Source organism: Thalassophryne amazonica, chromosome 4 (genome assembly GCF_902500255.1).
Source record: "Thalassophryne amazonica chromosome 4, fThaAma1.1, whole genome shotgun sequence".
NCBI classification, from domain to species: Eukaryota; Metazoa; Chordata; class Actinopteri; order Batrachoidiformes; family Batrachoididae; genus Thalassophryne; species Thalassophryne amazonica.
Window position 1 is genome coordinate 131,396,350 of NC_047106.1, and position 13,742 is coordinate 131,410,091.

The 13,742-nt window shown below is 40.6% G+C and overlaps 2 protein-coding genes across 7 annotated transcripts in view; both read left to right on the plus strand.

Moving 5' to 3' along the window:
* The window catches only part of LOC117508745 (neurofibromin), a 333,092-nt gene extending 327,935 nt beyond the window's left edge, over positions 1–5,157 (plus strand). For 3 of the 4 annotated variants that reach the window (XM_034168565.1, XM_034168568.1, XM_034168567.1), the window contains one exon: positions 19–5,157. In XM_034168565.1, coding sequence (XP_034024456.1) covers positions 19–161 — 143 coding nt within the window. In that variant the 3' untranslated portion in view covers positions 162–5,157. The remainder of the gene's footprint in view (positions 1–18) is intronic. The other variant, XM_034168566.1, reaches the window with a different exon arrangement.
* Positions 5,158–6,899: 1,742 nt separating this feature from the next.
* The window catches only part of akap1b (A kinase (PRKA) anchor protein 1b), an 88,286-nt gene continuing 81,443 nt past the window's right edge, over positions 6,900–13,742 (plus strand). For 2 of the 3 annotated variants that reach the window (XM_034168574.1, XM_034168576.1), the window contains exon 1: positions 6,900–7,045. The gene's annotated coding sequence lies outside the window, so the exon portion shown is untranslated. Of the gene's footprint in view, positions 7,046–7,422; positions 7,602–13,742 lie in introns of those variants that run through there. The other variant, XM_034168575.1, reaches the window with a different exon arrangement.

Consider the following 13,742-nt stretch of genomic DNA (forward strand, 5'->3'; position numbering starts at 1 on the left):
CTCCCTGCTTGTGTCCAGGCGTGGACAAGGAGAATGTCCAGCTGTCTCCGAGCTCAGCTCTGTCCAGCAGCAGTCGTACTCGCCACGGTTCGGCCAGTCAGGTGCAGAAGCAGCGCAGTGCCGGCAGCTTTAAGAGACCCAGCATTAAGAAGATCGTCTGACGAGCCAGAGAACAACCTGCTCCGCTCCACCTCCAGCCTCCAGGCCTCATGCTGCACTCCACTTTTCAACCTTTTTATTTACTTCTCCTCCTGTGTTTTGCTTTGGCAGGAGAAAGATTTTTTTTATTATTAAAGTTTTTTTTTTTTTTTTGGGTTGTTGTTTTGCTTTAAGGAATAACGGCAAGAGCAAACTGAGATTTTTCCTTTTTTAGAATCATGTTTGTTGTCTTTTGGAGTCTGTCCTTGTGGAAGAAGAGGTGGTTTCATGGGTCTTAAAGGCCACACAGAAAACAGACATCAGGGTTGCAGTTGGACATGGATGAAGTCCTCAATGGTGCCAGTTTTTGGTGCCGGAAGAGCTGAAAAAGAAAATTCAGACTTGGATGAAGGATTTGGATTTTTGTCATGTCTGCAAGATCCTTGGCCTTCCCCATTGACTCTGCATAAACACTCTGTCAGTCAGCGCCAGATGGACCAAACGACAACCGCGGCAGGAGCCGACCTGAGGAACGGAGCCACTGGGGCTCGTCCCCAGTCCTGTACATATTGTCATAGACAGATGATGTATAACTCGTCCTTAGTGATAATTTAGATGTTGAGGTTCTCTCCATGGTGTGCCTTTGTTGGGGGTTTTCAGTGTGTACACTTTGTATAGTTAAGATTTGCTGAGAACAAAGAACAGGTACTAATTATGGAGGCATGCCGTCCATATCACCATGAGTTAACATGCCGCAAAAGAGCTGAGTCATGACTGGCCTCCAATGATCGTCAGATATACAATCATCCATATACCCTGTTGCCTGAAAGTATTTAATCCTGTACAGCTAGATAGTGCTACAAAATTATTCTTTTACAACACTTTCCAAAAACCTGATTCTTTTCAAACACTTTTTGTGTGTGAATATGAAGATTTTAAAACACTAGGGGAAAATAGATTTGTAAATAGTTAACTTTTTTTTTTTGGTATAAACTGTCATTTCTGTGCATTGCATTTGTGTGTTTACACAGAGTAAAGAACTGTGTAATGGGTAGGGCTGCAACTAACCATTTATACATTATCCATTAATCTGTTATTCTGTCGATTAATCGTTTGGTCTGTCGCTTGTCAGAAAATGAATTCGTTATCAGATTCCATTGTGACATCACAAATCGTCTGTCTTGCCAACAGTCTTAAACCCAAACGTATTGAGTTTACAAAATGAAACGGAGAAAAGCCGCAACCACACAAGGATGTTTTTTTTAATGACTTTATTCAACAATTACCAAAATATTTGGAGACAAGCGTTTTGAGTAACAGGCAATAATAATAAACTCTGAAAGTGCTTTGCACAGCCTAACAGGGAAAACACAATCCACACAGAGCGACGCCAGTTCTGTGTTTCAAAACTATTTTCTTTCATGTCGGATAGATTTATTACCTCCAACGATGACCACCTTAATTGGAGAAAGACTGTGTGATGCTACAGTAGAACACCACCTGTTATTTCACCTTAACAATAAGAGCCGGTAGGAACCGAGCAATAGCAGCCATTTTAAAGGACGCATAGAAAAACGCGTTCCCGCCTTTGTTTGTTGGTTTGGTCAAGGTTTCAAGAAAACTGTGACCTACAAACATGCTTTCTACTGAGAAGAAAATGTTTTAAAAGAAGGAAGTACATCAGGCTTAATGTTTTATTAACACTAGTGACATATAGTAATTATTTAGTAAGTAAAATGCATAAAGTGACAAAACTTGAAGGGCAATATTACAGCGCATACTTCTGCCAAGGTCCAGAATGCTTAAACTGGCAACGAGTTTCAGCGATATTTTTTGCCCCCGTTCCTTCATCTGGATTTAGCAACTAAATGTCGTGATTTGTGTTCCGAGCCAGGCTAAACTTTTTCTCATAGTTTTGTGAAAATGCTTACATTATAAAGTATCAGTGTTAAATTTATATTTCCCATCACTGCCCTTTACGTAAATCAACCAGTGTCACTCTCACCATGTTCGTAGTTTAATAAAAGTCTGTTCATTAGTTTTTGATTGAACCTGCATGAAGGAAGAATCTCATGAAGAAAGAAAAATTCAACATGATGAATTTCACGAAAGATTTGGGACCAATTTTGTATCCTAAAAACTCAGCAGGTGACCAAAATTAGGTGGCGCTCCACTCAGCTGTATTTTATTATTTGAAATTGAGATGACAGAAAATTTTTATTTATTTTTAATAATGTCCTTTCTGCTCAAAAAAAGAAAACTCAAAAATTGTTGCTTTCAGGCTACTGGTGGGAGGAAAAAAATTAACAAAGGATTTGTGACAAAAACTCGGTTACATAAAGTTGTGTTTTGCGAGGATTGATTTATACCACATTAAGAGTTGACATGTTGGGATTAAAATCATAATTTGGGCAAAAATTGGTGATCTTAAACAACTGGGACTGGTGGGGTGTTTGGGGGGGGGGGGGGGGGGGTGCTATAATAAGTTCCTTGTATGGGTCTCTGATCAAAATCTTTTCTTGCACACTTTAGTGTTCTCATATTTGTGATAGATAATGTGCCGATATGTGATTTGGTTCTTATTATTGAAACAAAAGTAGAACGTTTTCCCTACTTTTACTTTTTTTTTTATTAACACTGCAGATTCTCTTTGCTGTTGGATTGTTCACACTTTTCTACCCACATATTCTCCAAGTGTTATTTAATAAAAATATGTAAATTACCGTTTTAATTTGTTCAACGCTTGTCTTACAGTGAGAACTTTCTTCTTCTGAGTATGCCTGTTTTCTTAAAATATCATCCCAGCTTTGTAACTTTAATCTTAAAAGGTGCTGTGAATTCCATTTTAAACATTATAATGTAGCTGCCGATCAATGATTTCTCCGTCAATATGAGAATGAACGACACTCGAGTTTTTCTCTTCCTCAGTTTTTTACAGTTGCCCCTCCCCCGTCTTTGACAAAACAGCAGTGACCACCCAACAACACCCCCCCCAAAAAAAAATAAAAACACAGCCAGAGACTAAAACATCCCTCTGACTAAGAATGTGGGTCGACTAGAATCAGGGGTCTAGCTTTTCCCAGATGATGATCCCTTTTAGCTGCTACAGGGCTCCAGTTTGTCTTGGTACTCTGTTTCCTTCTCCTTGGTGTGGGGTAGGAGTGGCCGAGGGGAAGCCCGTGTTTTGATCTGAGATGCTGATGGTTTCCTGCAACATCCAGTTGCACTATATCGTGTACAAAACCCTTAAAACCATGTGTTTTGTCTCATAATGTTGAGGTTCAGCTTATGCTCTGCAGTACAATGAAGATGGCCTTAAACCCAGTCGTACATGGAAGTATAGAGTTGAATGTGGGGAAAACGAGTCAGCAAATATTTGGGTTTATTAGAATCTTTTCATCATTGGCACATTAATAGTGTCGGCAGTGAAACAGTTGGCTGATACTCATGGAGATGGTACCAAACTCAAATTCAGTCAGAACACCGCGGTGTCGGCACATTTCTGTTACTGGACGGCACCTCCTCATATGCCGACGTTTTCGAGCAAATAAAACCTGTTTCTAATTTTGGTTCTGTAGTTGTATTTCATGTGGAATGTGTCAAAGTCGAGGCATGTCATCTGCATCTTCCCAGTCCACCCAGCTCTAAATGGGTACTGCTCCTGGCTCGGGAAGTAACCCGAGTCCTGTCGATGAGGAGTTGAAGTTGTGCTATCCAGGGTTAAACATCAACACCAGTGGCAGGGGCAGGTCGAGCTTCAGGTCAAGGGTTGGTTGGGCTATAACTCAGGCGGGTCCGGGGAGATGCACCCCAGGAAGCCTTTTTCCTGCATTCTAGGGCAATCTGGCAAACTGAATACTGACTCTAGTCTTTGTTTTTAATGCATAATTTTTATTTAAACACTAGAAAGCTTCTATTTCTGCATGCACCAGTAAGCCTTTCTTTTAGTAAGACCATTCCCAAATTTTATCACGCTTTTGGTCAGTGCCTCGAGTGGGGGGCTGCATCTCCTTCAACCCCCCCCCCATATAGGACTCTGACTTCAGTGTTCCAGCTGGACTCACTGATGTTCATCTAAACCTTAGTTGTTAGAACACGTGGAACAGTGGTGATTTTGTTTTTTGTTTTGTTTTGTTTTTTAAACAAACCTGAAAGGAACCTCCCAGGTCTAGTAAACTGGTTCTGTTTGGTCACTCTTTGGAATCAGCTGTAAAGTCTTTGTTCGTGTCCTATCACATACCACCACCTCACTGTTCTAAAAGGTACGCTTGGTGATTTTTTTTTTTTTCTTCAGAAAAATCTTGGTGTTTCTTTCGTGTGTGTGTGTGTGTGTGTGTGTGTGTGTGTGTGTGTGTGTGTGTGTGTGTGTGTGTGTTGTCAGATTGTTCATTTAAGACCATGTTCCGTCCAAAAGCAGTACTATGTAAACAACATGCAAGCATGTGTGTTAGCGTGTTGGTTTGTGTGAGAAATCACCCAGGAGATCCGGATTAATTGGAGCAGCTGACACTCCATGAAGGCAGAGTTTTAGTTTACAAATCCACTGATTTATCCTACTTGATTGGCCACGCCCACTGTTGTCAGCGGCATCACTGAACTCAATGAGGTGCTTTTTTTGTTTGTTTTCAACAGTGCTTTCCTTGCTGTGAGCGCGGCCTTAGCGTGACGAGTGTGTGAATGGAAAGATGAAAGATTATCTCTCCTGGACCTCTTAAAAAAAGTGGTTGACTTGCACTAATTTAAAAACAGTCATGGGTTTCTAAAGATGGAAAAATGCGGCATGTTTTATTTGATGTTATGCAAAATCTAATGTCTGTAGAGTTTTAGTCTGAGTGTTTATTTTAATGCAGTATGTGTGACAATTGTAAATAATTTGTGTACAATTTAAGATGGTATATTTACTACACTGTACATACAGGTGATATTGTATCATTTTGTTTTTGTAAAGCAGTTAGTTTCTGTATAATACTACACAAATTGAACTATTCCAGTGTTAGTAATAAAATGTTTTGCTCTCCACTGTGTGTTTAACCTGTTTCATGTTGAAGGTCACTTTACGCTGGAGCATGTTTTAGACAAACACACACCCCCATCCCTACACACACATTTCATGTCTATTGTAATTTTTGATTTTGTAGTTTTATAAGAGTCCAACTGATCAGCATTTAAGTGGGGAAATACTGATATTGAGGAATATAAAAAAAACATGATACAGACACAGCAAAAGTGTGCATTTATCCTTAAGTTTTACAAAAAATATAAGAGGAAAAAATGGCAAAAATAATTGATTTATACAGAAATACAGCTGTCTGGCAGCATATTCTACCATCTTTGATTATTTTGTTCAAGCAATCAACCAATGCACTTCATGCTGCTATATCACCACACCTCCACTCTGATTGGCAGTCAACGTGCCCCAGCATTTGCATAAAGTAGAATTCTCTCTGATTGAAAATGATCAGCTCGTCACTTTTCCTCCATCTTTGTAGCTAATGTGACCAAGGGGTGATGGGCGCCCCAGCCATGCTCAACAGCATTGTAAGTTATGTCGGAGTGCTCCCTGCTGGACAAACTATGCTATTACATGATTTCCATCAGCAAAAGCCTTTTTTCTGTATTGATTATTCTGGATAACTTTCATATTGACAAAAAGAATGCAAATAGGGGTATGATCCTGTCATGAACATATCGACCCATATTGTCTGCCATCCGATATATCGGTCGGGCTCGTTAGTAATACCTATGGGCATGAAAATAGAATTTGGTATGGCAATCTGACATTTGACCTGGACTTTAACCCTAAACACTGCCCTCTAGCAGATCTCAGTTGAAACAGCTCTGGATTCCACCTGTGTGTCCCACATTTGGTCCAAATCTAGTTGAAAATCAAAGTCCTTGAATTTGACCTTTGCCAAACTGAATTATTTTAAGGGTAGATGCGGGGTCAGCCTTCACTGACATAAGTTTGGTAGAAATCAAAAGGATCTGGGAGGAGGAGACAGACAAGCAAACATGGCCTTGGCCCCAATGGTTGACCAGGAGCAAATTTGATCGCTCCTGTGCAGTTCCAGAATCCGGCTACGTATGTGTGCCACCACGTTTGATGGACACAAGAATGAAAATCACATTTTTTGACCTCATCCTAAGGGCAGATGCAGGGTCAACCTTCATTAATATACCAAGTTTGGCGGAAACCAGATGAAGGAACTGGAAGTAGGCCAACAAATAATAGAACTTTACTCCCACTGTAGTGACACTAGACCTGATTGTTAGCTACCAGCAGATTTAGGGTTATTTTGGTTCAGCGGGTCTTCAAATAAGATCCACATCTGCCTCAAAATTTTATTTAGTTTTCACTGGCACATAAACCATGTCGCCACAAAATTTCTTCAAAACTGTTTTTACAGTTTTTGGTACTCTGTATACAGGAAACTTCAACTGGTTTGGAGATGATCTGGATTCTTTGATCACAGATAATTAAGCAATGTCTGCAGTATTTAATGTTACCTGCAGGGTCACAGGTGCTATTCTGACTCATACACCAAAATTCACTGAAATGCATTTAGCTTTGGAGCAAGTGTTGACTGCCAATAAAATAAATAAATAAACTGCATATTAAGCATGTTGATAGTTTTGAATATCTTTATTTACATTATATGAGTGAGAAATCTTAAGATGCAACTCCAAGGTTTATGTATTTATTTGTATCACGCGAGAGTATGGTCGCCGCTGTCAAGGCCGAGTCTCGCGATACTTTGCCAGCTGTTTGGCGTGTGTGTAAAAAGAGTGGTGCTCGGCAGCCAGCACGTGGGGAGGACAGAGTGACTTTTCACAGTGACAAACTCACGTTATCACGTCACGCATAGTGTTGCTGTCACCGAAGCGGCACCGAGGACTTTGGCATTCTGTAAGTAAACGCAGGAAAGCAGCAGGACGGGGAAACGTGCTAGTTTGTTTGCTGACCCGATGATCAGTGGAAACACACTGTCATTTCCACGCGTGTGCGCAGACTCGCCCATGTCATTGAACGAGGAGCCTGCTGGTGTTATGTTAGCAGAGCTTAGCCGCTGTTTGTCGTGTGCACAAGTGTGTGTGTGTGGTTTGGTGCGAGTCGGTGGCTTTAAGGCGCGTGTGTGCGACTTTAGCCTTAATGAAGAGGAGGCCGGCTAACGGGCTGAAGCTCTGAGGCCCTCCAAACGAACCGTGCTTCACTGTGACATGTTTCGTTAGCCGCTTCAGTGTAACGCTGCTTCACTGGTGCATGTTTGGGTCGGGTAACTGAAGGCTTTACGTGAGGGTCAGCTGCGATATTTGCTCATTGAAGTGATGCTCTACGCGCACGACGCTTCGGTGGCGTCTGGGGCTGAAATGAATGAAAGTTTCATGGAGAATGGTTCGTGTGCTTGTCACTTGGCTAGCGTGCTAACGACCAGCTGCAGTGCGGCCTAAAAGCTTCCTTCACTGTAAGTCACATCATCTCTCACAATAACAATAATAATTATAATATTATTTCACGTCTTATCGGCCAAAACTTTTTTGCAACACAATAAAAAAATATGCGGGTTTCTGAGTTTGACATCAAGTATCAGTTTTTAATTTGGCTTTTTAAAAATGTTAATTTGGAAAAAAAAAACACATTTAAGCCAATTAAAGCACGTACGTGTGTGTATGTTATAATGGAGGGCAAAAGTCTTTAGTCTCCGTCGTCCTCGTACGCTCGTTCCGTGACTCGTTCACGTGTTTGAGGAATCGTGCAGAGCGGTTTTTAATGAAAACTCTCCCGTTCCTGGTTAATTATTGTCACTTGGATTATTTGAGTCACTTTGAGTCCAGTTCGGAGTATTATTAGCACGCAGGCAGTTAGCCGTGTGGTCGCGGGAAGATGACGTCGTGTCCTGCTGCTTGTACTTTGAACAACCTTGTAAGTGCGGTGGAACTCTTTTCTAAAGATAATGGTTTCTGGTTTTGTTATCGTTGTTGTAATTAGCAGAATGTTCGTCGCTGCTACACATGTGGTGAGTCCATAAAAGTGTATTTTGTGTAGCAGCTGCTGTTGCGGTAGAACGTGTCAGACACGTTTTCTCTGCTCACACTTTTTGGTTTAACTACAAACGTCTGTCACTTGTTTGTTGTCTCGCATAGTTTGATGTTCATATCAGAGTTTACTTTTGCTAGACCCTGCTTGATTTGTCAAATTCATGTTTGTTTGTTTTTAATAGACGTGCTCCATTAGCTGTCAAAATCAACTATGCAAAGCATCATGGGAAAAATCAAGATAAAAAAAACATCAGTGCACTTACTCGGGGGAAAACTGACTCCTTTTTTCACTTTCTGCACCCTGTGGTCCATGTGGAACTGTAATGAGCTAAGTGTCTCACAGGGCTGGACTTTTTGGTCCAGACTGGCCCACCACTACACTCTGCATGCATATACTGTGCCAACTTGCCCCATTGAAGTACATATAAACACACAAACCCTTAATAACACTACTATACTGAACAATATCCCTTTATATTCTGGTGCTTTGAATAAAATTAATGATGAAAATGGCAGATCTACATGCTCAAACCACATCACAACATGTGAGTTATAAACTTGTACTTCTGCAGTTATGTGCAGCATCCTTTGATGGAAGTATATTTCAATTTCATTTCATTTATATAGCACCAAATCACAACAGAGTTGCCTCAAGGCGCTTCACACAAGTAAGGTTTAACCTTACCAACCCCCAGAGTAACAGTGGTAAGGAAAAACTCCCTCTGAGGAAGAAACCTCAAGTAGACCAGACTCAGTTGGGTGACCCTCTGCTTGGGCCATGCTACAGACACAAATTACAGAACAATTAACAAAACGAATATACAGGAAATGCTGTGAGGGTTGGCATTGTTTTTGAGAATGCACAAGCAAATTTCCTTGTGCTGATTTGCTGCGCAATGGCAATAAACATGATTCTGATTTTGTCAGATCTCAGAAGCTAAGCAGTGCGGGGCCTGATTAGTACTCGGATGGGAGACCTCTTTGGAACACCAGCGGCTGTGTGTGTGTGTTTCTCAGGGTAAAACTGGAGTTGCGTCAGGAAGGGCATCTGGTGTAAAACTTGTGCCAAATACCAATGCGGATCTGGGTGTGTCCACTGTGGCACCCCCAAATGAAAGGAGAGCAGCTGAATGGACAACAATAATAAAAGCAGCTAATTATTTAATCAGGATATGACTATGGTATTGTTTTCCAATACTTTAGATAATTAGATTTAGTTGTACCACACTATGCAGAGTTTGCTATGAGGTGCGTACATTACATGTTTGATTTGAGCATTTATGGAGACGTAAATCTCTTCGACCCGTAGGTGCAAGTGTAAAAGGTGGGGTGGGGGGCATTTTCATTTATATGAAAAGCTAAACATTTATATGAATGAGTGTTTATTCACACCATAATGGCACACACCTGCTATCTTTACCGCCACCACCAGTGTCCTGCTCTTGTACCACCGCCATAGCAGCAGGATCCTCACTGTCACTTTCATTGTCCAATTCTGAGACCTGCTGCTGCTGAGACGGACCCACAGGCGCTTCTGCCAGGCCGGCCCCCGCAGCAAATATCTCCAAAATTTTTTTGCTCTTAGCAACATCATTCGCAAGACATTTTTTCTTTCTTTTCCCTCTGTTTTTCTGCAATACCTTTCTGTTTTTTCTCTATTTTGTGACTCCTGTTTCTTTCATCATGATTGCTCATCATTACAGGTGATTGGATGAGAGGGTTCTAGAACTTGCATGGGTGGGACTCATGGGCCTCTAGCCTATCATAGGGCCACAGTTGGGTCAGGAATTCTTTTGACAGACAAGCCGCTGGGCCTATCCCATGTCTGCAGGCTGTGGCTGATCTCTGTGGGCCGGTGCATGTCTCTCTCCCTGGGCTTGGAGAGTTACCATGGCAAGGCACAGCGGAAAAACAAACACAAAAAAGGGCAGCCATTGGCCCATTATTGATCGGCCCAATGGCCAATCCAGCGTTGGTGCCTCATAGTAAAAAATGTACAATATCTATCTGCCAATATAAACACTAAAAATTGCTATGATTCCCAACATTTTAAGTAACTTTAATACTCATTTACTTTCTGATATTAGAGCTATAAAGATAACCAAACAAAGCACATCACTCTGCTGTCGCACTTGCCTCACATGGATAGTCACTGTGTCGCATCGCTCAGCATTTGCATGAAATAGAGGTCTCATCTGCTATTGTGTTTTTATGGCATTATTATGCCATTTAGGAGCAAAGGAATTGGATTTCTGTATTTAAAACTTCATAAATTACCCCATTTAAACCCAGATCTAAAACAGATCTCTACAATGTGATGTAAATAAAAAATATCAAAGCCAGAATTATGAGTCACACAAGTAATGGTACCATTTTATATTGTACAAGTAAATCATCACTTTTAAACACACACACCCCCACCGAAAAAAAGACACGCCAGGGGATGGGGACATGAGCATTTCCAAATTGCCAAAAGTGTGTTAAACTAAATTTATATCAGTCATTAGGGAGTTCTCAAATTGAGTGACCATGCAAAAAGGAGACTCATGAGGGAAGCTACCAAGATACTCATGACTAGGGATGGGTATCGAGAACCGGTTCCTTTTGGGTATCGTTAAGAAATGATTCGATCCACCGACATCAATAACCTATTTACTTAACGATTCCCTTATCGGTCCTTCAGAGTGGCCGTTGTTTTTGGGGGTGTTTATCAGGAAAATTATAATTTCTCTACATTGATTACGGACCCTGCAGCGGGTCTGTAATCAACTTTTCTGCAGCACGGGTTTGCGTTGAACCTTGAACCAATCGAAGCAGTGCTTCGATCATTGCTTCGTTGATTAATTTTTTCTTTCACTTTCTCCCGCTAAAACCCTAAAGAGCATATGGCTGTGAGTATTATTTACCTTTTTATGTTAAACCGACCTGTTATGGTCTTCTGAAACAGTTGATAGATGTATTTTTTAACTTAAAAACAGGACCGACGCTAACACATTAGCATGTCTGTGGCATTTTCAATGTTAAACTTGGCATTAAGCAGTTGCAGCTGTCAAGCGTTTGTTGTCGTAAAAGTCAAATGTATTATAAATTGTAATTTTTTTTAAATGTATTGTTTATGTATTAATAGCAAGCACAACAATAATAGTAATAACTAATCTATTGATTATATACAATTTTAGAGAAAGAGACAAAGAACCTGAATACAAACACAACAGAAAATATAAAACCAACTAACAATGAACATACAGAAATAAATAAATACATACAGAAATAAATAAATGTTTCCTGTGAACACCTAGTGACTTACACCTCCATTTCATCCCTGTCTTATTTAAGTTTAATGAGTTTTGGTCAAACCATATTTTCAGTTTAATTTCTTCAGTGATTTCCTCCAGAACTTTCTGCCAAACTAGAAAACTGCTGTATCCTAGTAAGAGCAGAATACTACTGGAGTAAATTTGAATAAGGAAAGTTGGGGTTTTTTTTCCTCACTAAATGGATGCTGCACTTACTGCAGTTTATTGTCTGGAATAGTCCCAGATTGCATTTCAGAGCTTCTAGAATTCAAACATTTTCGTGCAGGTGGTGTTGGGGTAATTTTGGGTTTCAGCTTTTTTTTGTTTGTTTGTTTTTTCACCACTTTCATCCCTGAATATGTGAAATCATGAGTCACTTTTGTGCGGATTAAAGTTACTAACTGGGACTCCTGTCTTGTTGCGAGAAAGAAACGAGAATCGTCCTCCGTTCTGTTCACACAGCTCCAAACGCTGCGCAACTCTCTGCCAAGTCAAGTTAGAACGATAGAATTCAGTCGGAATTAATAACTTCAAAGCGAAACACTGTTTTGTTTATTTTTATTTATGTCCAGAGATCAAGGATACAGTGACCAATTTCATATTTATTTACTTTAAGACTCAATGAAATACATAGAAAACCTGTAAAGCCTACTTTTAGTACAAAATTCACAAGAGGTATCGATAAGGGAATCGATGAGGAATCGGATCGATAAGCAGAATCGATAATGGCATCTATCGATAAAATCTTATCAATACCCATCCCTACTCATGACAACCATGTGGTAAGCTTTGATGTCTCAGATGAAGCCCACATGGAAGAGGAAAAAAATTCACAGTTCCTTGACTGACCGCTTGAGGCTGGCTCCAAAAGAGAGCAGGTTGTCATTCAAGTCAATGTTTGATCAGACAAATAATGCAGTACAGTTTTCAACATTAGCATTTTGACCTCTGTAATTCTTCATTGACTCCTTGCTGGCTATAGCTACCACTCTGGAATGGTTATCATACATATTTGTGTGGGCCATGGTACACTGAAGCTGGAGTCTGTGTCGTTTGGTCACATTACGTGGTACCGATTAGGTCAAAATTGACTGGCTCATAGATTTTGTATGTCGCTTGCATATCTCTCTGACTTTGTCAGATCGGCCTCAGCTTTTGGCAATGGCTTGCGCATGGCACGATGATGTGCATCCTTTTGGTATGAAAATTTTGGGGATTAATTTCCAAAACCTGTATTTTGAAACCTTTATTTTTATTACAAGGTTGGTCCATTCCTTCTCAAAACGTGCCCGTGAATAATCAAGCGCATACTCTTTTCTATGGTGTTTAGTGCACCAGTTTAATTGGCTAACGTTATCTTAGCCTTAGTTGCACAATCAGTGGGTCCCATGATTTACCCAGACTGACTGAAATTATGAGTAAATTAAATACTTTTATTTATTGTTGGTGGGGGGGAGTTTGTGGCATTTTGAAAATGTGGAAATGCACGCTGTCATCAAAACGTACCCCTGTGAGCATTTCAAGCACACCTCTCTTCTTCTATGGCGTTTAACAGCAGCCAACATGCTTATTGTTGCATTGCTGCCACCTTCTGTATCAGTCGAAGGTGGCAGCAAGTATTTTAGACCTTATGTCTAAAATACTTCCTACAGAAACTTTTTCAGACCTATTCTTGTAAATTCTGAGAGCAGCTCTTGCCTTTCTCTGGAATATTTATTTCAGTACATGAGGACATGCAGGACTGTCTCTGGCTGTGGACATAGTTCACCATACATACACTTTACCTCAAAGGAAATCTAACCAGACTGATGGCCCAGTCACACGGCACACGACGATTCCTGAACGAAGGGAAAAAGTAAAAATGTCAAAATTCGTTGAGAAAAGGTGGACAAAAGAGCTTTTATCACCGAACAGTCTGCGAAGCAAGAGCGCAAAAGAGACGAAAGAGGAAATTAACAAAACCGAAGCTCACGATCTCGACGAAACACGCCTGGATCCACAGCTGCAGCAGTGTGTGTCTGCATCTCTGTGTTCGAGGACTCGGCGCTGGGACAGAACTCATAGCGCCTGAGTCCTGGAGAAACTGCAAACAGAAGCTGTGAAGATCTGTGCGCATGGTGGTCCACCTGCTCTGGTTCCTCATCCAGAACAAAAGAGGGATCATCTCCATCATTATCAGAATCCACACTCTGTCAACATGCTGCGCGCTCCGCCTTTTCCAATTTAAAAAAAAAAAAAAAAAAAAAAAAAAGAAAAAAGAAAGTGTGCTGT